The sequence below is a fragment of the Quercus lobata genome, chromosome 6, assembly GCF_001633185.2.
Source record: "Quercus lobata isolate SW786 chromosome 6, ValleyOak3.0 Primary Assembly, whole genome shotgun sequence".
In the NCBI taxonomy this organism is placed as follows: Eukaryota; Viridiplantae; Streptophyta; class Magnoliopsida; order Fagales; family Fagaceae; genus Quercus; species Quercus lobata.
This window is the reverse complement of record NC_044909.1, coordinates 35,745,490-35,772,479: the sequence shown is the minus strand read 5'-3', so window position 1 is coordinate 35,772,479 and position 26,990 is coordinate 35,745,490. Positions and strand designations below refer to the sequence as shown.

Below are 26,990 nucleotides of genomic sequence, written 5' to 3'. Positions count from 1 at the left end.
CCAAAAGTGAATCTAGTGAAAGCTCTTTAATATGATGAATAGTATCCCAACTCAAAATTGAAAGTTCATTTGTATGATATAATGATAAAGCAAACTGCAAACCCTCACGAGAGTAAACTCGTCCACTAGGGTGACCTAGGGGTTCAAAGACTTGCTGCACATGGGAAGTGCAGTCGTGTAGCCTACGAAAGTGGCTTGTATTTTAGTTTTAATTTTTTCACTTTTAGTAGACATGGGTGCTTTGTCGATTGCTAGGGATTAGCAAGATTTAAGTTAAGGGGTGTGATGATACATTAAAATGTATACTTGTTATATATTTATGTAGGCGTTATCTCCTTATTACTATGCTTAATTTGTATAATTAAGCCATGATTTGCATTAGTCCCTATTATTTATCTTTACATAATTTCTTGAATAAGATGCTATTCATTGTGTGTAATTTTCTACTTTCAGGAAATCATGTGAGAAAGATGAGTTTACAGAATTTGTGAGAGAATGGAGGCCAAACTAGAATTAAAGTGGAGCTAAAGGACTATGCTTAAATGTCTAAGGAGGTGCAGCTAAAGTGCTTGGATCATCTACCATGATTGGAAGCTTCAAATAAGGAAAGAAATCAAAGAGGCAGAATCTGAAAAGGAAAAATATAATTTGAGCACTGATCAGTATTTTAGGCGTATCTCTCTCCTCAAAAATCCAATTGACACAAGGCTAGATGTGTTGGAACCATGATTTAAATATCTACAACTTTTCAGTTTTGAGTTTTTCAAAATTCTCAATTTTTGAAGGCCGAAATTAACTCACAAGTTACCACTGTAAACCTGGACGGAAATTAAAATAGTAAATGTTTTATTTTCTTTGGACACTTAGACATTAGGGTTTGGAAGGGAGGCTATGAAGAACGAATTTCGGAGAGAAAACCTTGTATTTTCCTTTCTCTAATGGCAGCCTAAACTCTTTGCTAGGGCTAGGGGTTATGTTTCTTCTATACGATATGAATATTTAATGTGATTCTTTCTAGGATTTTATCAACGACATATTTGATTGTTCAATTTGATTTCTTTTGATGTATTAATTCTTCCATGCTTTCAATAAGTTCAATCATGTTTTTCTTATTATTTAGATGAATTTCTAATAGTTTCAAATAGAAATCAGGATTTAAAGTGAATGGGTTTTTTTGAAAACTTTTCTAACCGCATTATCAATCGAGGTTATTATGCGTTCTTGAATTGTATTAGTTCAACCGAATCATAAGTTTTTAATTACATAAGAACAATCAATTATGAAATAGATATTTTCTTAGATCACAAAGAATTTCATATCGATATAGGGAAACACCCCGATGCCCTAGGATTTACATTATTGATTTAAATAAGTTTTTATTATTATTCTTGTTAACAATCACCAAGCAAAAGTATTTTTCTTCTTCACCCAAATTGTTATTTAATTATATTGTCTTTGAATTTACCCTGCTCGTGGTTCGACCTCAGTACTCCGAGAATTATATTGCTACGATCTCCTGCACTTAGGAGTGAGCAAGCAGGAGAGTGTCCAATTCACGGACATGATTTGTTTGAAAACTATCAAGGGTCAAAAACGTGTCACGTCAATTAAAATGTTAAAAACTTAACTCAACAAATTCAAACTCTAGTTAAACCAAGGTTAAATCAGCATATTCTTTTCTCTCACTAGCCCATCTAAAATTTCAAAGTCCAAACTCTCATCTCCAAGGATTTTCTCTCTCCATCCCATGGCCCTCATCGTCGCCGGTGCCACCAACCATCATGCCAAGCCACCGTTGTTGCGCGGGCTATGTCTCACACCAACCTAGCATCATTGGAAAGTGCCGCCCACCTATAGGCATAGGCACTACCCAGTGAGTTTTCTCTCTCTGCCTAGTTTCATCCACCAGAAGTTGCTTTGTGATAGTGCTTTCTTGGGGTTTTTTATTTTCTTTTGAATTGGGATTAGTTTATACGCTTAAAATTTTTATATATTATCTTTGTGTGTGTGTTTTATGCTGTGGTTATTAGAATGTTTGGTTCCATTTTTTTGGTTTGTGGGTGTTTTTTTTGGTCTCATTGTTATGTAAATGTTTGTGCTTTTGCATGGATTTTGATTTTATTTTTAATTGTTCACTTTATTATGAAAGGTTTTAAAGAATGTGTTGTGAATGTCTCTTTGTTTTCCCTGTCATTCCACTGATTGCAGAATTGGGTGTGTGTAAATTGTCCTTTGTAGGAATGGAGTGCACATAATTGTATTTTGATGATGAACTGTAAAAGAAAACATTTAGCCTATGGCTAGATTTCTGTTTACTGGCTGCTAGCTGTTGATATACACTAGCTTTTAGGGTGAGGCAGATGAATTTTCGATTTTCAAAAATCTGAACTGTTGAGAACCCTTTTGTGGTTGGTCTTTGAACTTTAAAGCTCTTATAGGAAGAATAATTGAATTTTCTGACTGTTTTTTGTGCCTCTCTTTTTGTAGATTGGTTCTTATATTAGCCTTTTGGTTATCCATTTGGAAAGTCTGCATAATTTTTTGGATAGGTTCTGTTATTGGTTTCTCTATAATTCTAAACGATTGAGATTTGTTAATATTGCTTATAGGTTTCATTGATCCTAATTATCAATAATTTGGAAGGGCCTTTGGAGCTATGATACATCCCAAAGCTTTGATACCAAAAGAACTTACATAACAAAGAAGCATCATACATTCATACCAAGAGATGGGGCAAGTTGTTTAACACGAGGCAAGTTGAAGTGATCAAGCTAAGATTGAAAATTGTAGACTTTGGATGGAATGTATAATCAAGAAGCAAGAGGTGGAATGTATAGACAAGCAATAAGCACACCAATTGTAGAAGTTTCATGTTATTATAATCAAAGTGTTTATTTCAATGGAATTCTTGTTATGTGATTAAAGTGTACATTTTAATAAAATTTGTTCATTTTTTTTAATTAAATTCTCTTATTGTCTACTCTGTTGGATTGAATTTTGATTGTAATGCCAAGTAACTCATAAGAGTGCAACCCAAGTACACAGATTTAGGGATGGCAATTTTTGCCCGACCCGTGGATACCTGGTCCGGTCCGACCCTAATGGGCCGGGTTTTACCCGATCCGATTAGAAATAGGGTCGGGTATGGGTTTTAAAAAAATAACCCAAAACGGGTCCGAGTCGGGTCCGGGTTTTATTAAAAAAATCCAGACCCGACCCGAGACCCGACCCGTATAAAAACCCGTTTAAAAACCCGGTACCTAAAATTACAAAAATACCCTAATATATATATAAACCTATAATCTAACCCTAACTATTCCCTCATTTCTTCTTCACTCTTCAATCTTCAGCTGCCGCAGCCCCTCTCCCTCCTTTCTGCCTCACGCCTCCGCGCAGCCCAGTCCAACACTCCGCACTCCTCCCTGCCTCACGCCTCCCTCTGCCTCACGCCTCACGTCTCCCTCTGCCTCACGCCTCCCTCCTCCCTCTCCCTCACGCCTCACGCGCAACGCAGTCCAACAGTTCCTCACTTCGATCAACTCAGTCCGACCCTCCCTCACTCACACACTTCCTCAGTCAGTCAGTCACTGAGTCCGTGAGCCTTCCCTCCCTCGCTCAGCTCAGCAGTCAGTCAGGTATTCTTAATTTCTTATTTCATTTTCACTGAGTCCGTGAAGTTCGTTTTTATCTTTTGATTCTTTTCCTTAACTGCTTTGTCTTAAATATCTTTGTTGTTGAAAGGGTTTTTTTCTATTTTGTATATCTGCTGGGTTTTCTTTACTTTTGATAATAATACTATCTATGTTTGTGAGAAAAAGCCCTCTGATCTTTGTTTGGTACCTGGGAAAATCTAGGAAAGTGCTATTATTATGTTTTAGTCAATAACTGAATTATTGTAGACTGAATTATTGTTGAATTTATTGTAAATATTGGTTTGCATAATCTATATGCTTGTATCTCTCCTAGTTTACTCATTTATGAATTTTAGAAATAGAAAGACCCAGTATGGTTTTAAATTCTTTGTTGATATTGTAAGCTATAAATGTGTTTTTTTGAAATGTTTATGGTGATTGAATCTAGTTTTATTGAGTGAATAATATACCATTGTTAGTTTGTTACAGCAGGACACCTACACAATTTACTTTATTTTGGTTAAATTGTTTGCTATATGCAAAAGCAAGTTTGTAACGCTAGTGAAAATATTTAAACATAATTTTGTACTTACTAATCCCATTAGAGCTTTTCACAGAAATATTGGAATTGCAGTGTATTTAACATAATTAGGATATGTGAAGTTTTAATGTCTTATGTGTGGTGTTTCATTGAATTTGTTGTGATGATAATAATAATGTTTATTTGGGTTTTGGGTGGGTGAGGGTTTGGTTTATGGGTTAAGGTGTTTGTGATGTTATACTGTTATTGGGTTTGTTAACTATTGATCTGTTGTATTTTGTGAGAGATTTTCAAATTAACTCTGTTAATTTTGTTTTTTGTGTTTGTTGGGAATGCAGAGCCTAAAACGGAGATGGAAGACACAAACACATACACAAACAAATCTGGGAGTTGTGCCACAATTGATGGGAGTTGTATCACAATTGATGAAGATTAAACATTTTGTATTAATTTAGTAGTTTTTTTTTTTAATTTCTTAGACTTGTTGGATTAATATGTTGGTTTGTAATTATTCTAAACTTGTGGGATTTATTTTGTAGCTTTTTAATTTCTTGGACTTGTTGAACTTTTGATACTTATTTCTTGGACTTGTTTGATTTATTTTATTTTTATGTTTAGCTAGTGATTTGGGTCACGTTATTTAGGCTTGAATTTGAATATGTAGGTTTGAATGTAGGCAAAAATAAATTTGGGCTTAATTTTTTTATTTGGAATATGCAGGCTTGAACGGCAAAAATAAACCTGGGCTTGAACTTAAGGAAAAAATAAATCTGGGCTTAAATTTTTTTTTTTTTTTTGGTTGGGCCATGAACTGGGCCCAAGTCCTAAACGGGGCCCGCGGGACCCGTGGGGCCCGGCTGGGGCGGGTCCGGGTCCCGGGAAAAAACCCGGTTCCCTAAACGGGTCGAGTTCGGGCTACGGGTCTTGCCCCGCGGGTCGGGTCCGGGTATGAAAAAACCCGGCCCGAACCCGACCCATTGCCATTCCTACACAGATTAGGTGAGTAGTGTAAAAGAAAGTGATTAACTGGCTCTCTTACCAATTTGCAATGCAAGTACACAGAGTTTACATGAATGTGCATTTAACCAAAAACCAAGTGATTTGCATTTTGGCCTTAAATTGCTTTGCACATGTGTAATTGCCTTAGAAATTTAAATAGTGCTTTATTGCAAAATAGATTGCAATATACATTATATTCACTGACGACAACTAGATTGCAATAAAGCAAGATGGCAATTAGATTGATTTATTGCAAAATACATTATATTCACTATCTACACAAACTGAACACTATCTACAGCAAATAGGAAAACTGATCCATTCCTAATACATCCAAAACCTTCTACAAAAAACAACAACTATGCAGAAACACAAACAGTAATTATGCAGAAATTACAAATATTAATTATGCAGAAACACACAAACAGTAATTATGCAGAAACAGTAATTATGAAGAAATTACAAACAGTAATTATACAGAAACACAAACAGTAATTATGCAGAAAAACATAAAAAATTTTGCAGCAACAAATAATTATGCAGAAATTAACACCATGCAGAGATATATCAAACATGCAAATCACTGTCAGTTGGTAACAAAAGGAAATCTATGAATCATCATAACTTCAATCTTAAAGTAAGAAAATTACAAAACTAGAACACTTGGTCACAAATGTGACTAAATTTGAACATTTGAATGTGACCAAATGTGACTAAGTTTTGGACCATCAAAACTCCAGTCCTAAACTAGGAAAATTATAAAACAAGAGCACTTAATCTCAACATGTGTCATAGATTATAAAACATGATCCTAACCTAGAAAAATGGCTTGAATTTATGAACCATCTCATTCCATCCACTTGTAACACTTTCTTGAGTAAAGGGACCTCCACTTGCAACACTTCCTTGAGCCAAGAGACCTCCTGCACAATTAATTTTGTTGTTGGAGCCTACAACCCTTTGATATACTCTTTAAATATGATGCTAATGCAACACTTGCTAATAAGCCTCCCTGATGTGATGCAGAACTTATAGAAGCTGACTACAAGAAAACCAATTACACATCACACATATCACAAGCTTAGCATTAAAATTATCAAATCATGCATCTAAACTATTATTAATATCAAAGTAAAATATATAATTGTAAATATCTGTACCATTAAAAGTTGTGTAAAACTAATAATATTTCCAAAAGAGATATCCTCAATTTTCTTTTGTGTCATGACGTCATGTGCATATATTTCCTGTAAAAACTGTACTAGTCTAGCAATAATAATAGTATACTATATTAAGGTGTAAAAATAAAATAGAATGATGAAAATAAGGATAATTTAGAAAATTACTTCCTGCACTTTTCTTTTCTTTGTTTGCTTCTTTGATGTGCCTTCCTTCGGTTTCGGCATCTTTTCTATCCATGATTTCGTCCTATGTTTTTTATTACGATAAATCTCCCTTTTCTTTATCCCTTTTGGTACAATTGCAATCGAAACACATAATTATTCTTCTTTGTCTGCAAAATCAATAGAAGGCCTAATGATATCTTCTTCTACATTAGCTTTGCAATTCCTAAGGTCACAAAGTTTTTTTTTTTTTCAAATCTGCAATTGCTAAGCTTAGAATATTATGGCCTTCTTTAGTTTCATATGCCTCATTCACCAATTGAATATATTTTGGACATAAATCTCGATATCGATCTACATATTCCAGTTGAGTATCCGGCTAAATGTTATGTGTTGTGCAATTTTTTCCGCTTCCATCTTTTGCATCTCTTCTCCACCTATTCATGATATATCTATTAGGAATCAACTTAATATCCAATACATTAAGAACTTTCAAACCATGCCTACATAAAATACAGAATGACTCAAACTTTCTGCAACTACAAGATAGAGTCTCATCTAATGGATTTCACATGACTTCATATTTTTCCATATTGATTGAAAACTCCAACCACATAACTATGTGTTTGACTCACATTACGTTCTAGGATGGAAAGTGTCATTACCTCTTCAACTTTTGTCTGAAGTAAATCAAACAACGTAAGCATGTACACTGTTGCTACTTGGTTAAGCATAGGAGAGCTTTTGAGCTTCAACCTTGGAAATTTATGTCTAGAGTTGCATTCTGCTTCTAACTCTTTATCCCGCTTTTGATTGACAACTCTTTCAAAATGAGTGAAAAACTCTACTATATTGAAATTAGTACGCAAGCAATCCTTCAAGTTAACATTGAAACTCTCACTAAGCTGGGTTGTCTTCATTCCTACAGTGAAAGTTCTCTTAACATATGATTGGGCCCATTTTTCCTTCAATTTAAATAGATCAATTAGCCATTTATTTTCACGAATATCGTACTTATCCAACGTTTCATTCCAAGCTGTAAGAAACTCATCTTCACCATCATACTCATAGATACATGCTAAGAAATCATCGTTAAATCAAAACTCATTTTGAGTAAATGACCCAAGTGTTTCTCAGCATTCTGCCACATATGCCAACTACACAATGCATGATATGTCTTAGGCATGACTACTTTTATTGCAGCTGACATTGCTACATCTTAATCTGTGAAAATAGTGATTGACTTCTTTTCAGACATTGCTTCTAAGAAGGTCTCAAATAACCATACAAAGGATTCAATCATTTCATCATATAAAAGTGCACCTCCAAATACAATAGTTTCTCTATGATGATTGAGACCCAAAAATACTCCAAGTGGCCTTGCATCTCTATTTGTACTATACGTTGTATCAAACGTTATTACATCACCGAAGTGGCTATAGTCAATAATCATTCTTGCATCAGCCCAAAAGATATTCGTAATCAACTCTTCACAATCCAATTGAGTAGCGAAATAATATGAAGGATTTTCCTTTAGTTGACGATTGAAATATCTTCCCAAGCTAGCAGTTTCCCCATGCTCCATGTCTTTCTGTCGCTTAATGCGTAAATAGTTTTTATGATCTTGCTTGGTAAAACCAAGATTATCATATCCACCAACTTGCTTACTAAGAAGCTCATAAGATTGCTTTAATCTTAATCCCGATTAATGTACCAAATCAATTTCAATAGCATGAGTTGCAGCCACTTTTTGTTGTGATGGCATCATGTGCACAGTTGATGAGAGGTAGAGATAGTGGTTATGCTCAGTAATAAATTCAGTCATCACATATTTTTTACTATCTCGATTAAGTACAATAACCAAACATGTTTCACAACCACATCTTGTTTCTGCTCGTGGATTCTTTATATTATAATCTCTCCTGTCTTTGCCTCAAACTCCCTCCTTCGCGCACACAAATCTCCTTGAAGTAACCACTCTAGTCTTTTTACATTTATTTACATACTCTTTTCTAATACTAAAACCAGCCTTTCTGCCATATTCATTATAAAAATCATATGCAATCTCATCTGCTTCAAACTCCATCCCTTTAAATGGGGTAGATTCCATGGGCACGTTAGAAGGAACATGCATTCCCATCATTATCCATAGGAAAAAGTTGACCATAAATTTATTATAACTTTCACCTATCATTTGTTTTCAAAACAGAGATGATGTAAAAAAATGAGACAGAGTAAAAATGAAAGAGTAGCCAGAGTAAAAATGAAAGAGTCATTGGAAGCAAGGGAAAATTTGGCTGCTGAATGAGCAGTAGAGTTACGGCATCTACTAATCCAACTAAAATTGCAAGAAACAAAAGACATAGCCAAGTCTTGAATGTCAGCAATTAAATGGGAAATAGACCAGGCAGAACAGGGACCATTGGTGTGGATAGACCAGGCAATCAAATGTGCCATATACTAATAAAGATTCAAACTTTATCTCAAAAAAAAAAAAAAGATTCAATCTTTATCCAAAAAATTAAAAATAAAAGTTCAGATAGACTCTAACTTGCATCCATCCATCAAAACAACAATATAAAACAATATAAATGCAGAAAAATGAGATGGACTCCAAGAATCATCCAGCCATTATAAAGATTCAATCTTTATCTCAAAAAATTAAAAATAAAAATTCAGATGGACTCTAACTTGCATCCAGCCACCAAAACAACAATATAAACTCACCAAGACAACAATATAAATACAGAAAAATGATCAAACATCAAATAAGATAAGCATAAACAAGTTTTACGGATATACCTCTGTTTTTGCAAGATAGAAACAACGATGTGCTCTGAACTTGTTCTCTGAACCTTCTGTCTTCTTCTTTTTTTGGTTAAAATCTGTGAAGCTTTGAACGTGCACAAATATGCCTCTGTTTCACTTTTCCCTCCTAAAAGGTTTTTTTTGTCTGGTTGAGTTAAACAACCCTCTAGTTTAAGTGTTTAACCCCAGTTAAGTGTGAGTTTACATTTTAATTAACGTGACACGTTTTTTACCCTTGATGGTTTTCAAACAAATCCTGTCCGTGAACTGGACACTATCCATTTCAAAGGGAAATGGAGAGGATCCAAATCCCTTTTTGAACCATATTAGCATATCATTAATCCATTTTAGTTTACTTCGATCTATTTTGAACTAATTAGGTCTTAAATTGATTCTTTTTATAGGAAATATTGTTCGTAGAGTATTGAATTATTTTCTTTTATTTCATTTATTCCAAATTGTTTGTTCACCTTAGAAAATTAAACTTTCCCCAAATATCATTTAATGCACTTAAAAAAAATAAAATTATAGTATAAAATATTAAAAGGTCACTAATTTCCAAAATTACTAACGGTGAAAGCACTTTGTTAGGTCGACACTAACATTAAATATGGGATAAGACTTAGGTACAGTAGTTAAGTACTGTTCTTTAGGTTCCCCTCTTAAGATTCTGTTATATGAATTTTTTCTCAAGGGATGGAAGTATATTTTTTAGTTAAATAACCACATGACTGAATCTAAGAAACAACCCCTAAGATACAATACCTAAGTCTTGTCCTTAAATATGATACCCTCATGAATATGAATCAATAAAATAAATAAAAAGACAATATCATATTTTCAATTAAATTTATCTTCTTCTTTTTTCAAATAAACCGAAGGATATATTGGAAAGTTATGAAAAAGAATCTATTGACTTTTTAAAATAGATAAATATTTTAGGGCAGTTGATAACAGAATAGTGAACAAACAAAATGGGATTGAGAGAGTAATTGTTTAAAATGAAAAATTTCAGCACAATAAATCACAATAAAGTCAAGTGCCTGTTCGTATTTTCAAAAGACTATAATTTTGCACATAGTTTTTAATTTGAGATGAATAGTTTTTAATTTGAGATGAATATTTATTTTGTTTTATATAATTTTTTGATATTTATTTGTTAAAAAAAGAAAGAAGATTAGCAAAATTTGTCAGGTGAAACCGTGAAAGTCAAAATTTTAAAGGGCTTTTTTTTGTGCTTGTTTGTCAATTTGACGTGATTTTTTTTTATTCAATTAACATTTTGATACAAATATATGTTAATCTCGAATTTAAGAATTTAAATATTTATTCTCTAAAAAAAGAATTTAAATATTTAATGAAGATGTTTTTCTTAAATTTTTTATCGAACACATTTGATAGATGAAACAATTGATTGTATTTTGTACATTCTGCTTTAAATATTTGTTTGAAGAAGCACATCTCTTTTTATTTTTCATCAAATGTGCAGAATCTTAGACGAAACTGTGATTTGGATCTATTTATATTCATCTCTTCTTAGTTATATTGATTAAATATCCAAATATAGGAAGCTATTATGGGTTTTACCTACTCTAATTATCTCAGACTAAACACAATAAATGACAGCTTCCTACCTAAAGGCTAATTCTATTAGGTAAAATTATTTGTTTTTTTTAATTAGGTAAAATTGTTTGTTAAAATCTATAAATCGCAACTAGCTTTTTTTTTAATGTTTTTAATAAAAACTTCAAATTCTCTCTTCCCAGGTATCTCTCCAGTCGAAAAATTGTAAAACTTCGTTTAGGATGTCAATGTCATTAGCAATGCAAGACCTAAACAAAAAGTCAAGAATTACACATTTTGACACAACTTAAACGTATAGCAAGTATTGTATTACTTTTCATCAAGCATCAATGATGGTATGTGTGTAAATAATGTAATCCAATCATACATTGACATATGTATAAGTTGTGTCAAAATGTGTGTCTATAAAAGAACCGAGACCCAAGTCAAATAAATTTCTCTTTTGATACTACTGCACCACTTAAAACCCTCGATATTGCATTATGAGGTGAGACCATCTAGGTACTAGTAGAGCTTGCCACATATTAATATATGTACAAATTATGTCAAAGTGTTTGTTCATAAAAGAATCGAGACCCAAGTCAAATAAATTTCTATTTTGATGCCACTACACCACTTAAAACCCCTGATACTGCGTTATTTGGTGAGCCCATTTGGATATTAGTGGGGCTTGCCACTTTTCGAAACCACAAACTTGAACTCTCGTATCACATGTGTGTCCAATGGAAGAATTGAGACCCAAGTCAAATAAATCTTTCTCACGTGTCAAAAAACAATGGTCTAAAATGAACAACTTTCATCCTTGTCCACCAAACATTTTATTTTTATTTTTTTCTGCAAGTTCGAAGGTTCCAACTAGGAAACATCAAACCCGTATTGGCCCATTGAAAACTAGATGCCACATGTCCAGAACTACACCTTCCTTTGGCTTTGGTTAATATCCCTTTTTTTTTTTTCTTCTTATTTTATTGACTAGCATTTATTTTTGCTAAAAAACACTTTCCAGTCTTTTACAGTATTTGTACGTATAGCACAACAGGGAAAAATCAAAAACATTTTCTTTTTTCTCTTTCAATAAAAAGTCTCAATTTTTCAGAATCCGAGGCTCTAATAAATCCTGGGATTTTCGGATTTTTGTTCGTCACGAGGTAATTTCGAAGTTGAAGAATTTTTTAAGGTTGTTATTCATAGAATAGGGAAAAGTTTGTAGCATGGTTTCAATTTTTTTTTTTAATTTGACATGGCAACAATATGTACAGAGCTTCCCTCTTATTCTAATTTTGGCGGTGAGTATGAACTTTGAACTTTGAACTATGAACTATGAAGCTGATTTCGTTTTCTATTTATTTAAGTTTTTAGTTAATTTCCTGCTACTTTAGCTAGTTATATTTTGAATAGATTCGCATGCTTGATTTTGTTGCTGTCTTTGAGAATTAGAATTGGGAAAAGCAGTAGTGAATATACCAACCAACCCCATTTTCTTCGATTGAGGGAATTTGGGTGTCCTTTTAAATGGTGGGTTTTAATTTGTTTACTGTATGCATATTTGATTTGTGAGCTCTCATAGAAACTGGCTTTTCTAGGGATTTTTTTTTAAGTGTCCTTATTAATTAGGAGTTGCGTATGTGTTTTTAATTTTAAATTTAGTGTCTTTTTTCGTGAATTGATGCAATGAATGGATTTGAAAGTGTTTTCAACACAATTTTGTGCTACTATTTGATGCACATGCATTGACTTTTTCAACATCAGTGTACTTTTTCTATGCATATTTTTTCATTTTCGGGTTATTGAACATCGATATAGTTTGAAGCCAATTAGCCCAACCTAGCTCAAATGGCATTTTCTCGTCTCAAAAGTGTGGGTGGCAAGGATAAAGGTTGAGGGGTCATGGGTTCAAAATTCTCTGGGTGTGTGTTACCTGTTAACTTACCAATATATATATAAAAGGATATCAATGTGTTAGAGTATTTGGCATGACTATACTGTTTTAACCTTTTGATGCCTACTGAAACAGTAAAACTTTTCATTTGCTAGGTTTTTGAGTTGTGAGGTGGTTGGTCTTTCTGGATTCTGTCCTGTTGATCAATATCAATATCCATCTGCGGTTAGAGGCTAAACAGAAGTGATAAGCCTTATGATCTTAGGCTACTAGTCTTGCCTTCTGTCTGATTGATTTCAATTCAATAATGGCTCTTGCGGCTTCTTTGCAATTGTCCTATGGATTGGGACTCTGCAAGAACCAGGGGTGCAATAAACGATATAAGGTACCTTTTTTTTTTTCCAGTTAGTCTAGTGACACAAAATATTTCAGTACTTTTTCACGAACTGCTAAGATGACATTTTATGATTGCTGCATCATAAAAGTGATGTGAGTGGTGGGTGGACTCGTGTGAAAGCGAAGTTGCTCCAATCACAACTTGCCACCTTAACTAGTTGTGAAGAAAGTCGTGTCCCAAGAATTTCTCATATTATTCCGTTCCCTTTTTTGTTCAGCAACTATGTTTTTATCCCTGTTCTGAATTTATTTGTTTGTTTACAGAGTGTAACGGGAAGAGGCAAGTTACATTTATTAAGTTCTTCTCTTTCGTCACGCGTATCGGTATGTTTTTTGATTTAGAACTTTAGAACTGCTCCTTTTTCCCCCCTCCAATATTGTTTTCCTTTGAATGTAACCTGAAGTGTGCTGAAGCATTTAGATGTCAGTATTTAAGTATCATTATCATCTAAAACAAGGAAAAACAATTGCATGTTCAGCATCAATTATGCATCATTTACATTATTAGATGCTTGACTTTACTTAATAGCTAATCTGGAAATCAGTGGGGCTAATTGGGGTGACTGGTATCATGATCATATGCTAACTTTAAATGCTATTCTTCTTCTGTGAATGTTAAACCTGATATTTACCATATTACCACTCAAGTTGGTACTTCCATTTCATAATTTGAAGTTTTAGAACTCTTGCTATTCTTATAAGCTCTAACTTATTGATGGCATATGGGTTTATTTACTGTTAAGGGTTAATGACTTAGGTCTAGTATAGTGTTTCTTACTGTATGTTTAACTCCCTGCCATAAATTAACTAATTAGTTTCTTTTTGCCTTAATCTACAACCACCACCAAGCCTTAATATCAAAACTTTGGGGTCAGCTATGCATCTATAATAGACTAACCTCTACACCTGAGCGTTGATGTATCACGTTGCTGCTTCAAGGGAACACCCTAACTAATCCTTGCTCACTTTTCATTGCATCTGGGGTCTGATGCAGTGCTTCATTAGTAGGGGGTGCCACAACTTGTATCTATAATGGATCCATTCGTAATAAAATTACTGAATTTTACGCTAGCCAACTAGCTGTCAACGTATTAAAACCCTCATTTTTCTGAGCTTTGAACCAATTGTGAACAAAATATATGACATTAAGCATAGATATTGATGCATGTGTAACTTCTTCTTCTTCCTTTTTCCACTAGGTAAATTGGGGAGGGGCCCAGGCACCCTAAGAGGCGATGGTACCACTGGGTCCCTTGAACCCCATGGGTGCATGTGTAACTTACCAAAAAAATAAAGAGTTTCTCTTTGCCTTAGTTTCCCATTTTGAAGTTATTGTACTTTGTTAGGCAATACGTCCTTGCTGTTTTTGTCTGGTTTGTTACATGGTAGCTTCAATCTGTTAGGCAATGGATAGAATAGAAACCCCATATTCTTTATATAAATGCAGCAATTTAGACTTTTTTGTCATGCAAAATTTGAAATTCTAATCACCTCCTAGTTGTTGCTTTTCCACCCTTAAGGTAGTTGCCTAGAAGTATTGTTCTAATTGATGATATTGCATTGATGAATTCATAAATAAATGAAACAACTTTAAATATATATTTTGTGTGACAGTATCAGCAACAGGAATCTTGGAGTTTTCGTCTTTTGGACAATGCATACAGGCCAATACATTCTTTACCTAACAGATGCAATACTTTTAACTGTCATTCTTTTCTAAGACCAGGCCAACCATTTGAACTTCCTAGTATGAAGACAGCCACCATGGCATTGACAAGGTAATTTTTTCTTTGATTGACTAATTTTTTATTCAATAATCATATTTAAGGAACATTTGAATTCAATGAGTTTCTGCCTTTAGAATTTAGTTTTCTATTGATTCTATTTCGTTTTCTACCAATTCTTGTCATAAACCTTATTGGTTACTTCAAACTATGTGAACCATTAGTTTAAAATGCACCCAAAGGTGGGGCATTCACATTGCACAAGAAATTCTGTACCAGAAATTTTTTTTATCTCCAATTATAGCCCTTTCTGGGATGAAAATATATCTTTTCTCCTCTCTTTTTTTTTTATTTTTTTTTTATTTTTATAAGTGTAAAATATATCTTTTCTCTTATTTGTAGGTTCAGTTTAATTAGGATTTCCCATAATATTATATGGACCTCTTGCAATAATGTGGATATGAAGAAACTACTCAAATATTTAAGCTAAAGTATGAAAAGCTAGATGGATATTGTGTTTGATTATAATTTTATTTTTGATTTTGAGTGTAACCTTTTTTAAAAGTTAATATTTTCTGCTTTCTATTCAGGTAGTCTGTATAAAATATGTGTTATGTTTCCACCTGGCATATGTGAAATCATAAATTGTCTTGTCATCCCCAATACTCTTTATGTTCTTTATTTTATCACTTCGTTCTTGTTATGTAGAAATCATTTAATTTTATCATGCAGGTCATATAATGTTTTACAAGGTAGTCCACTTGTACTAAAGTTGGTTCCGGCAGCTTGTATTATTATATTTGCTGTATGGGGCATTGGGCCACTTTTGCGTGAGAGCAGAAACATACTTCTTCATGTATGTTTTTTATTTTTAAGTTTTCCTTTTCATGTCATTTACCATAATGTGATTGATGTTTTGCCTTATGTTTCCAAATTGAGCACTGTTTATATTATTGAATTTTCTAATATATCCTGCAGAAGAATGATAGTAGCTGGAAAAAGAGTAGAACATATCATGTTATGACATCTTATCTACAACCTTTGCTGCTATGGACTGGAGCAACACTCATTTGCAGGTGAATCCATCATGATATAATTGAACTAGAAGTTTTAAATTCTTATCCTTGAAAACAGATTTTTATTTTGCAGATTTACTAATCACAGTTCTGTTTCTTGCAGAGCACTAGATCCGGTAGTTTTACCTACAGAAGCTAGCCAGGTTGTTAAGCAACGTCTTTTGATTTTTGTTAGATCGTTGTCAACTGTGCTTGCCTTTGCCTACTGTTTATCAAGGTGGGTGTACTTTCTATATTTTTCTTGGTCTTTTGAAAAGCTTGATGAGGTCGCTCAAACTTGTTTAATAAACTTAAACAACCATTGAGCTGCGGGTGGGGTTTTTGGCACTTATATTAAGGTTGAACAGTGAACTGGAATCACCGTTACTTGAAATATATAATGGTTAAGCAGTTTACATATCCTCATGTTCTTTTTAGTGAAGATATCTTTGTGCTTCTTTTGAAGTTCCATCAAATTTTGCCACAATTTGATAACTATTGCTGCTTCTTTGGAGCCATTAATCATTAGCTTTTGATAATGTTTTTGCAGTTATGGTGCTTACTGACAGTTACTTTCATGACAACTAAATTTAATTATGTTTCTTTGTGCAGCGTGATCCAACAAGCACAGAAATTCTTTATTGAGACTAATGACTCTGGTGACACAAGAAGTGTAAGTGTCAATGCTATATGGTACCACTTCTTGCTTTGGTTATGTAATTAGATATATTTGTAATATAGCAGTACCTTGAAGGGAAATCTTCAATGGTCAGCTGGTGATATTAATTAAGAATCCAAACTCTAAGCCATTACTGCATATCCTCATTTCTCCCTTTTTTTCTTTTTCTTTTTTTGACTGCTTGAGTTTATTAGAATTGCTAATGGAGATGCATGTCCTACAATCAAAATTACTTGCTTTGGACAGATGGGATTCCAATTTGCGGGAAAAGCTGTATACTCTGCAGTATGGGTTGCAGCTATCTCATTGTTTATGGAGTTGCTGGGTTTCTCTACCCAGAAATGGCTTACTGCTGGAGGTCTTGGGACTGTCTTGTTGACTCTTGCCGGTCGTGAGGTACAACCTTAGTTATTTTTTTCATTTAATTATTGTTACTAATCTGTATTAATCTATTTATTGAAAAAATTAACATCTTTTTTGCTTATTCTATCTAGATATTCACAAATTTCCTTTCAAGTGCGATAATTCATGCAACTCGGCCTTTTGTTTTGAATGAATGGATTCAAACAAAGATTGAAGGCTATGAAGTTTCTGGTACTGTTGAGGTTGGTATTTGAATGTTGAAGATCACCCTAAAGAACAAGAGTTTATAAAGAAATGGACTAAGTGAAAATTTTATATCTATGTGCAGATTCTGTTTTTTTATTTCCTTTTCTTTTTATATAATTAATGAGTACACAAAAAAGCATAAAGTGTATGAATGCACTCATTACCTATATAATTTGAAACAGAATAATTTATTCACAGGTTTTTCTTCTATGGATTTTGATCAATTTTATTCCTACAGCATGTGGGTTGGTGGTCACCTACAATTGTGAGAGGTGAAGATCGTGAAGCTGTTCACATTCCAAACCATAAGTTTACAGTGAACGTTGTGAGAAATCTCACTCAAAAATCTCATTGGCGTATCAAAACACATCTAGCCATTAGTCACTTGGATGTCAATAAGATTAATGTGAGGAATAAATCTAGATTATCTATCCTTTAATATGTATTAAAGTTGCTTTTTTCTGCCATGAATTTTTTCTTGAATTTTCCTCTCTGATTGGTTGATTTGACTGCCTCTCTGCGTGTAGAATATTGTTGCTGACATGCGTAAAGTTTTGGCCAAGAATCCTCAAGTTGAGCAGCAGAGGTTACACAGAAGAGTGTTCCTGGACAATATTGATCCTGAAAATCAGGCACTATTGGTTAGTGCTAAAATTCTTTTTTACAATTGATAATTTCATTCTTCTCCTTCTTCTTTTTTTTTTAATTTTTTTTATTTTATATATATATAAAAACTCTTTATTATCTTTTGAGTAACCAATTCTTTATTAAAACAGCTTTATTAAAAATATGATCATAGTAATTGAATTATTTGTGTAGTCAAGTGTGTGTGTGTGTATTTAGTTCTTTAAGCCTAGGTTCCATTAATAAGGGAAAGGCACCTGTGTTCTCTATGTTATTTTGGATGCATTTTGAAGTCATGCCACTGCCATTGAATTGTGATGAGAATGTGCACTTGAGAATATTAATGGTTGGTTTTATAGTTCTATTTCTTTGGATTATATTTCAAATTATCATGTTAGCTTTACATGTTATATTGTCTTATAATTTAGATAGTTTATGGGCAATTTATATTTTGAAATTTGAACCCTGAATTTTAAACCATCATTCCTCTCCCAAAATCCATCGCTATCGAAACCACATCTCCATGCCCCATCCATGGCTTTCCCTGGTGTGGACATGAGGTACAAGCCCCCAATTACACGCATGTATAGGAGGAAGAGCAAAAAGGAGACGGCCCAACCTGTGGCCTTATGGATGGAACCTATTAGTTATTGGGTTTGAGACTAAGCAAGCCCGAACATTTAATAATTAGAGTTTCTTTATGCATTTTTTATTGTTAGCTATTTAAAAACTTTTTTTCGGATTATTGTAAGACAGTTTTGAGAATTATTAAAAACAACGTGTGTTTTCTTTCACTGGTGCTGACTCCAGTTTGCTTGATGCTGACTCCAAACAGCCCTTAGGTGCTGACTCCTAGGGTTTATCTTTTGTTCTATTGTTAGTGTGGTTGTCCTACGTCAGTTTTGGTATCAACCCTCAACCTTTTGGTAGCAAATCTAAACTTACCTTACCCCCTAAGGTAAACTCCAATAGCACCCCAATAGAAAAAGAGGACAAGGGAAAAGGTGTGGTCAATGAGCCTTCAAGATTAAGCTCTCGCTTCCAATGCTTCAAATGCAATGGGGTTGGACACATCACAGCCAGGTGTCGCTCTAGGGCCCTTGTCATTCAAGAGGACGATGAAAAGGTTGATGATGTTGAGGAGCTGGTGTATGATCCAAATGTTGAAGGAACCCAAGATGTTGAGGCAGAATGGGAAGATGATCCTAGCTATCTCGCATGCATTAGAGCCATTTCTCCCCAGGTTGATGACTTCAAGGACTTTGGTGTCCCTAGGATGAATGTGGTAAGGTGTGCTTTGACAGAACAGAGAGACACTGATGATTGGCGAAGGAGTGCCATCTTCCAAACTTACACTAAGTGTGGAGACAAACTTGCAAGGTTATTATAGATAGTGGGAGTTGTATTAATGCGGTGTCCTCTAACATTGTTTCTTGCCTAGGCTTGAAATTGACCCCTCACCCTAACCCATATAAAGTTTCTTGGGTGGATACTTCCTCCATAGCCATAAAAGAAAGATGTGTTGTCCCACTTCAATTCCTCACCTACAAGGCTGAAATATGGTGTGATGTAATTCCCATGGATGTAGGGCATATTATCTTAGGTAGGCTTTGGCTTTATGATTTGGATGTCACCCTTCATGGGCGATCCAATTCTTGCTCATTTATGTTTGAAGGTAAGAAGATTGTGCTCAACCCAAGCCAATTGACATGAGCAAGAAGACAGAAGCACCAAAGGCGAAAGGCCTGAACATCATAAGCCCAAAGGCATTTGAAAGGGTAGCAGTTCAAGAATCCATTGTGTTTGTCTTAGTTGCTAGGGAACTACATGGGGAGATCCGTGAGAAGCAACTTGAAGAAGTGAGGTTAGTGCTCCAAGAATTTAAGAATGTTTTTCCTGAGGAACTCCCCGATCATTTACCGCTCATGTGTGACATACAACACGCCATAGATTTTGTGCCCGGAGCGACCCTACCTAACTTGCCTCATTATAGGATGAGCCCTGCAGAGCATGCCGAGTTGCAAAGGCAAGTAGAAGAACTACTTAGGAAGGGTTTTGTTCGTGAAAGTATGAGTCCTTGTGTAGTCCCTGCACTCTTAACTCCAAAAAAAGATGGAACTTGGAGAATGTGTGTTGATAGTCGTGCCATCAACAAGATCACTATGAAATATCGTTTTCTTATCCCTCGGTTGGATGACATGTTGGATATGATGGTTGGTGCAATAATCTTCTCCAAGATAAACTTAAAAAGTGGCTATCATCAAATTAGGGTTCATTCAAGTGATGAGTGGAAAACTGCCTTCAAGATGAAGGATGGTTTATATGAGTGGATGGTCATGTCTTTTGGATTGTCCAATGCTCCTAGTACTTTTATGAGAGAGAGTGATGACTTAAGTGCTTAAGCCTTTTATGGGGAAATTCTTGGTTGTGTACTTTGATGACATCCTCATCTATAGTAAGTCTAGGGAGCAACACTTAGGCCACCTAACTCAAGTTTGTACTACCCTTAGGAAGGAGAGTTTATATGGCAACCTCAAGAAGTGTTCTTTCTTCACCGATAAAGTCGTCTTCCTAGGTTTCATAGTATCCTCTGAGGGAGTTTCTGCCGACCCCCAAAAGGTTCAAGCGATTGTGGAGTGGCCCGAGCCCAAAAATATCCCTGAAATTCAAAGCTTTCATAGGCTCGCTTCCTTTTATCGCCGATTCATCAAGGAGTTTAGTACCATTATGTCCCCCATCACTGACTGCATGAAACAAGGGGAGTTTGTTTGGACTAAAGTTGCTGCTAAGACTTTCAATGAGGTAAAGCAAAAGATGACTGAGGCACCTGTCATGTGTCTCCCTGATTTTACCAAGCCTTTTGAAGTGGAATGTGATACCTTAGGTATTGGTATAGGGGGAGTACTTAGTCAAAAGCGTCACCTAGTTGCTTATTTCAGTGAGAAGTTGAATGACACTAAGCAAAAGTACTCCACATATGACAAAGAGTTTTATGCCATTATTCGAGCTCTTTGGCATTGGCGCCATTACCTGTTGTCTCGAGAATTTGTTATCTACTCTAATCATGAAGCTTTGCGCTATCTCCATTCCCAAAAGAAGCTGAATTTTAGGCACGGTAGTTGGGTTGAATTTCTACAATGTTACCACTTTGTAGTGAAGCATAGGGCGGGAGTTGAGAATAAGGCTACTGATGCACTAAGTCGAAGGGTGTCTTTGCTACCATCATGAGTGTTAAGGTTACTGGGTTTGAACGACTCAAGGATGATTATGAGTTATGCCCAGATTTTGGGGAGCTCTACACTAGCCTAAGTAATGCCCCACGGCCAATCCTAGATGATTATACTGTTCAAGATGGTTACTTGTTCAAGGCCAACAAGTTATGTATCCCTCGGTCTTCAGTGAGAGCTTTCCTAATTTGGGAGATACATGCGGGAGACCTTGCAGGTCATTTTGGCCGAGACAAGACAATTGAGGAAGTGGAACGTCAATTCTATTGGCCCGGTCTTAAGAGGGGCGTTGTCAAGATAATTGGTCAGTGTCGTACATGTCAACTAGCCAAACATCGCAAGCAAAACACTGGCCTGTACACACATCTACCTGTGCTAGATCGCCTGTGGCAGGATGTGAGTATGGACTTTGTGTTAGATTTGCCCCGCACCTTTAGGAAGCATGATTCCATTCTAGTAGTTGTTGATCGCTTCTCCAAGATGGCTCATTTCCTACCATGTTCTAAGACTTCTGATGCTTCTAAGATTGCAAAGCTCTACTTTGATGAGATTGTCAAACTTTATGGTCTTCCCAAAACCATAGTGTCTGATAGGGATGTTTGCTTCATGAGTTATTTTTGGAAGACCTTGTGGCATTTAGTGGGCACCAAATTGAAATTTTCCACGACATTTCATCCTCAAACTGATGGTCAAACTGAGGTGGTTAATCGTAGTCTAGGCAACCTCCTTTGGTGTCTAGTGGGTAAAGCTAATCGGAATTGGGATTCAATTCTTCTTGTAGCCCAACTTGCATATAATAGCTCTGTCAATAGGTCTATAGGCACTAGTCCTTTTGAGGTTGTGCATAGATATACACCTAGGAAGCCCTTAGATCTTTTGTCCATGTCCCCACATGTTAGGAATTCTGAGTCTGCTGAGGCATTTGCACGACATATTCATGATTTACATAATGAGATACACAAAAAAATTTAGGCGAGTAATTCTCAATATAAAATTCATGCTGACACTCATAGGCGTCATGCAAAGTTTTAGGTAGGGGATTATGTCATGATTCGGATTCAACCTGAACGGTTTCCCTCTAGAACCGTTAAGAAATTGCAGGCTCATAGTACCGGACCATTCAAGGTATTGAAACAAATAGGCCCAAATGCATAGGTCATTGACCTTCCTCATGATTATGGTATTAGCTCCTCCTTTAATATTGAGGATCTAGTTGCTTATAAAAGCCCCACAGCTATTCTTGATACCCCTTTTGATGAGTCTTTGCCTAATCCTATTGATGCCTCTATTCCCACCCCTTTACCCTTAAATTTGCCCTATGCACATAAATAATTTATTGATGCTATTTTAGATGAGCAGATTGTTTCTACCAGGGATGGAGGAGTTCACCGTTTCTTAGTTCGGTGGCGAGGGCAACTAGATTCTAATTGCACATGGATTACTCGAGATGAACTACTGCGACTGGATCTTGACTTGCTGGAGTACTATCAGAGCTCTTCAGATTTCCACTCGACGGGGTCGAGTTCTTCTCACACAGGGGGAGTTGGTGTGGACACGAGGTACAAGCCCCCAATTACACACACGTATAGGAGGAAGAGCAAAAAGAAGACGGCCCAACCTATGGCCTTTTGGATGAAACCTATTAGTTATTAGGCTTGAGACTAAGCAAGCCCGAACATTTAATAATTAGGGTTTCTTTATGCATTTTTTATTGTTAGCTATTTAAACACTTTTTTCGGATTATTGTAAGACAGTTTTGAGAATTATTAAAAACAACGTGTGTTTTCTTTCCCTGGTGTTGACTCCAGCTTGTTTGATGCTGACTTCAAGCAGCCCTTAGGTACTGACTCCTAGGATTTATCTTTTGTTCTATTGTTAGTGCGGTTGTCCTACGTCATTCCCACATCCCAATCTGGCCACCGCTGAACCCCTTTCACCCATTCACCCCAAAGCCAAGCCATAAACCACCGTTGCATTGTTTCACCACCAATGCCCACCACCAGAAAACCCACCACCCCTACCACCTATTTAAAGCAATATACCCAGCTACACCCACTCACAAAACCAACCAAATCCAGCCAAACCCAACTACACCACGTTATCCAAACCCATCTCAACTGCCACCATTGCTATTTAACCCAACATGGCTGAAACCCAATCAACCAAATCACCTTCAGGGCACCGTTGTCCAATAGCAATCCTCCACCACCCCACAACAACCTAGAAAGTAGAAACTAATAGGAATAAGGGTAAACATCTTTTTTTTAATGATTTTTTTAAGTATGAGGTGTCAAACTCTACTAAAACTTGGGCGTTTTGTGTGTTTATTAACAGCATTAGAGGAAAAATAGACGGATGAGCAAATTGAAACATTTTCAAAAATCATCGTTTTAATTGTAACTTTTTAAAATTTAAGGTTTAATTTGAAATCAACCCTTTAACTTCAGGGTTTAAATGTGATTTTTCCTTAGTTTATTTAGTGTTTTCTGTGAGATTTACTTTATAAATTGATGGTATTGGTAGGTAATATTATTTCTCATACTGTGTTTTAATGTTTAGTATCTCAATGGCCAAGAGCCTTATAACTCAACAAGCACTGCGTAGTATTTCCAACATTGATGTTCAGGGTCAAATCCCACCCACCCCATTGTTGTAACTATTGAAAATATATATATATATATATATATATATATATGTATGTATGTATATATGTATATATGTGTGTGTGTGTGTGTGATCTCAACTGTGTCTTATGTCCACTTTATAAGATTGACCAATTACATTTATGGGAGAGAAAAGAAACAACTCAGTAACAATGGGCTTTAAATGTTTAATACTAAAATGCTCTAGTATCAGCTTTCTACACACATGCATATTTATATATTTGAAAAAATAATTTGTGTTTTTATGCTCACAGATCTTGGTATCCTGTTTCGTGAAGACTTCACATCATGAAGAGTATCTATGTGTTAAGGTAAGAGAATTTTTCTCTAGTATTGTCTGACCTGTGGAGAATTTGGATTGGCTTGTAGGATATGAGAAATGCTAGGGACACACCCAATTACACACCCATTCCTCAACATGCTTAAATGTCACCTTGTGATTAGTGCACTTAAATTATTTTTCCCAGAAAATACCGTGGTGGTCCGTGTGTAAGTACTAAAATCCAATCACAGATTGACACCAAAGCGGGTTATGAAATTGAGTGTGGGTTTGGGTGTGTCCATAGGCAGACTCATTGGATATGTTGTGAAATTGGGTTTGGGTGTGTCTGTAGGTGGACTCATTGGAAATCAATGTTTATCTGGATCCATCATGCAATGGTAATATTTAGCAATGCAAGGAAACTGAAAAATCATTAAAAGGAATTTAAAACCTGTTGGCAATTATGAGTTTTATGCTTGGGAGTTATCTTCTTCCTCCCTCCTTTTTGTTCTGTTACCAATGAGCTTTTGCTTGGCACTACAAAAATTCTTGCTTTAAGAGTTTAGAAGTTGAGTCTGATGCATGCTTTTTTCATTGTTGTATGAGGTGCAGTTCAATCTATAATGTTAGTGTAATAAAAGAGGCTGGGGCTTCTGCACTTTATAGGTTATAACTTTTGGGTGCATGAACACGTTGAAGTATGGTAAATATGTCTGATTTTTGGGTGAGAAGTAATAAAGAAGCCTAGAGTGTCTTCCCTTCTTGGGTTCCGCTTTGCATACTTCCTTTGTACCAGGGTTGTGGCCCTTTTTGGGTTCTTTTAATAAATTTCATTTACTTAAAAAAAAAAAGAAAAAAAAAAGCTTTAAAGGATATCTTCTTCGGGATAGGCAAGTAATCAAACACTATGTTTGGAAGGAAAGGGGAGGTGCTAGAGAACTGTGCCGATGTTTAAATGAGAGGATAAGAGGAAGAAAAGAGGAGGGATGAGTCCCTCTGAGCCACAAAAACTAATCCCTCTAAAGTTAAATGCATAGGGTGGGAGGAGAGTTGGTATTTTAAGAATGATGTGAGAAATTATATATTTTTACCTCACATACCATGCAAATTAGGGTGTGACTGTAATAAAAATATATCTTTCTTTTGGCTGGGGAGCTGGAGGTAGTATCTTTACACTCCCTTTTCACCATTTCCTTCTAATCTACCAAACCAGATGAAAAAAAGATGGTCTCCTGCCCTTTTCCATTTATCCTTCCCAATCTGTGTATCCTGTCCATGTTTTCAATTCCTCTTAAAAAATAAGTGTAAAGTTCCTGAAGGAAATGGTTGTTATTGCTGTATATAAAATGGAACTAATTCAGACTTATTCTTCTTAGAAAATTGAGCTCATTGTAAGTCTAATGTTGTTTGAAAAAACAACCATAATTAAAAATAAATATATAAATTCTAATGTTGTTTATAAAAACAGGAAGCTATATTGTTGGATCTCCTTAGAGTCATCAGTCATCACCGGGCTAGACTTGCTACACCAATCCGTACAGTGCAGAAAATATATAGCGATGCCGAGTTGGACAGTTTTCCATCTGCAGATACAGTATTAAACCGTGATGGAGTGGCACCTAACCGTCCATTGCTAATGATCGAACCCCCTTACAGAATTAATGGAGAAGATAAGGCAAAAACTCAAAATCGTTCAGTGCGCACAGGTGGTGAACAAGATGGAAAGACCAATACACGACCGACATCTGACACCAAGGGCGATGCTAAGGTTGGAGTAACATCAATTTCTGACTCCAAATCCAGAGAGAGACCAACTTCTGATACCAAGGTAGATACCAAGATTGGAGAGACACCAAATCCTGACAGCAAGGAGGACCGCAAGGCTGTAGCAGCATCAGTTTCAGATCCAAAAGGGCGTGAAAAGGCAACAGGAAAATTTTCAAAACCTGTCTCAACTTCTAAGATAGCAGAAATGTCATTCTCTGACACCAAAGGGATGGGTTCAGTGTCTGATAATTCAACCCAAAAGGTCACTGATGTTAAGCAAACTAAGAGTGCAGGGAAATCTAACAATCCATCAGTTTCCTCATCAGAAAGTAGTGTTGAGAAAGTAAGCAGAATTCCAACAAATCAATCTAGACAGGAAGGTGAACGGATGCCAACACCAGTTGCGCAACCCCAAACATCAAGGCCTGTGTTGGAAGATAATATAGTACTTGGTGTCGCTTTGGAGGGCTCTAAAAGAACCCTTCCTATTGATGAAGGAATGGATTCCCCTCCCAGTCTTGCAGAAGGAAAGGAAATGGCTGCAAGCCGGAACGGAAATGGGTCTCCTACTCCTGATAAGGATAAGAAAGATGGTCAGTTTCCAACTGCTCCTAGTTCAACATCTGGCAATCAGTAAGATCAACTATTTTGGTTAAGCTGTCTTGTGTCTTGCTCCCGATCTTACTAACTTTCCTCCATAACTACACCATCAAAGCTGTATTTTTTCAAGCTGAAATGTACACTGTATATGTTCCTTATTTTTTACTTCACGTATATGGTCACGGTCAATTGTAGCATCCATCATTGGAAATATAGCTATACATAAATTGGAAATGTACCTTTCTGCCAGAGTTGAATGGTGTTGGATAACTGATCAACTTGACTAAAGGCCATGTAAGGCTGATCCTGTTTTGTTTATAGAATTGCAGATACGATAATACACAGCCCAGGAAACATCTTTTATTGTGAAAATTGGATTTGGAACTAATCAAGTTCTGCAAAGCTTAGAATTGAACATTTTCATACAAAGTGTTCATTTTAATTTAATTTAAAACTACAAAGCCGCAGTGTGATATAATCACCTGGTAATATCTTGTTCTACCGCTACAAGCCTACAATCACTACCATTATATTTCATATTCATAATCTTCCATTTGATATGGGAAAATAAATTTTCTTCTTTGATACTGCAAGCCAT

General features: G+C 35.5%; 1 protein-coding gene across 4 annotated transcripts; it reads left to right on the top strand.

Moving 5' to 3' along the window:
- The first annotated feature begins 11,750 nt into the window (after positions 1-11,750).
- LOC115995054 (mechanosensitive ion channel protein 2, chloroplastic) lies at positions 11,751-26,680 on the top strand. 4 transcript variants are annotated; one of them, XM_031119464.1, is made up of 14 exons: positions 11,751-12,055; positions 12,942-13,171; positions 13,447-13,506; positions 14,797-14,960; positions 15,639-15,762; positions 15,885-15,982; positions 16,086-16,199; positions 16,574-16,634; positions 16,887-17,036; positions 17,135-17,245; positions 17,488-17,655; positions 17,777-17,890; positions 24,018-24,074; positions 25,494-26,680. In XM_031119464.1, exons 2-14 carry the CDS (start codon positions 13,094-13,096, stop codon positions 26,427-26,429), a joined length of 2,235 nt encoding a protein of 744 aa, XP_030975324.1. In that variant the 5' UTR covers positions 11,751-12,055; positions 12,942-13,093; the 3' UTR covers positions 26,430-26,680. The 4 variants fall into 4 exon arrangements, with proteins under 4 accessions (XP_030975324.1, XP_030975325.1, XP_030975327.1 ...); XM_031119465.1 differs by having other exon boundaries at positions 11,751-12,084; XM_031119467.1 differs by lacking the exon at positions 11,751-12,055 and adding an exon at positions 12,123-12,193.
- The last annotated feature ends 310 nt before the right edge of the window (positions 26,681-26,990 follow it).

Excerpts from the sequence above, each read along its gene's own strand:
- LOC115995054 (XM_031119464.1), top strand. The coding sequence starts at position 13,094 with ATGGCTCTTGCGGCTTCTTTGCAATTGTCCTATGGATTGGGACTCTGC. Across the intron at positions 13,507-14,796 it reads CTCTTTCGTCACGCGTATCG|TATCAGCAACAGGAATCTTG; the intron begins GTATGTTTTTTG and ends TTTGTGTGACAG. Across the intron at positions 24,075-25,493 it reads AAGAGTATCTATGTGTTAAG|GAAGCTATATTGTTGGATCT; the intron begins GTAAGAGAATTT and ends TTATAAAAACAG.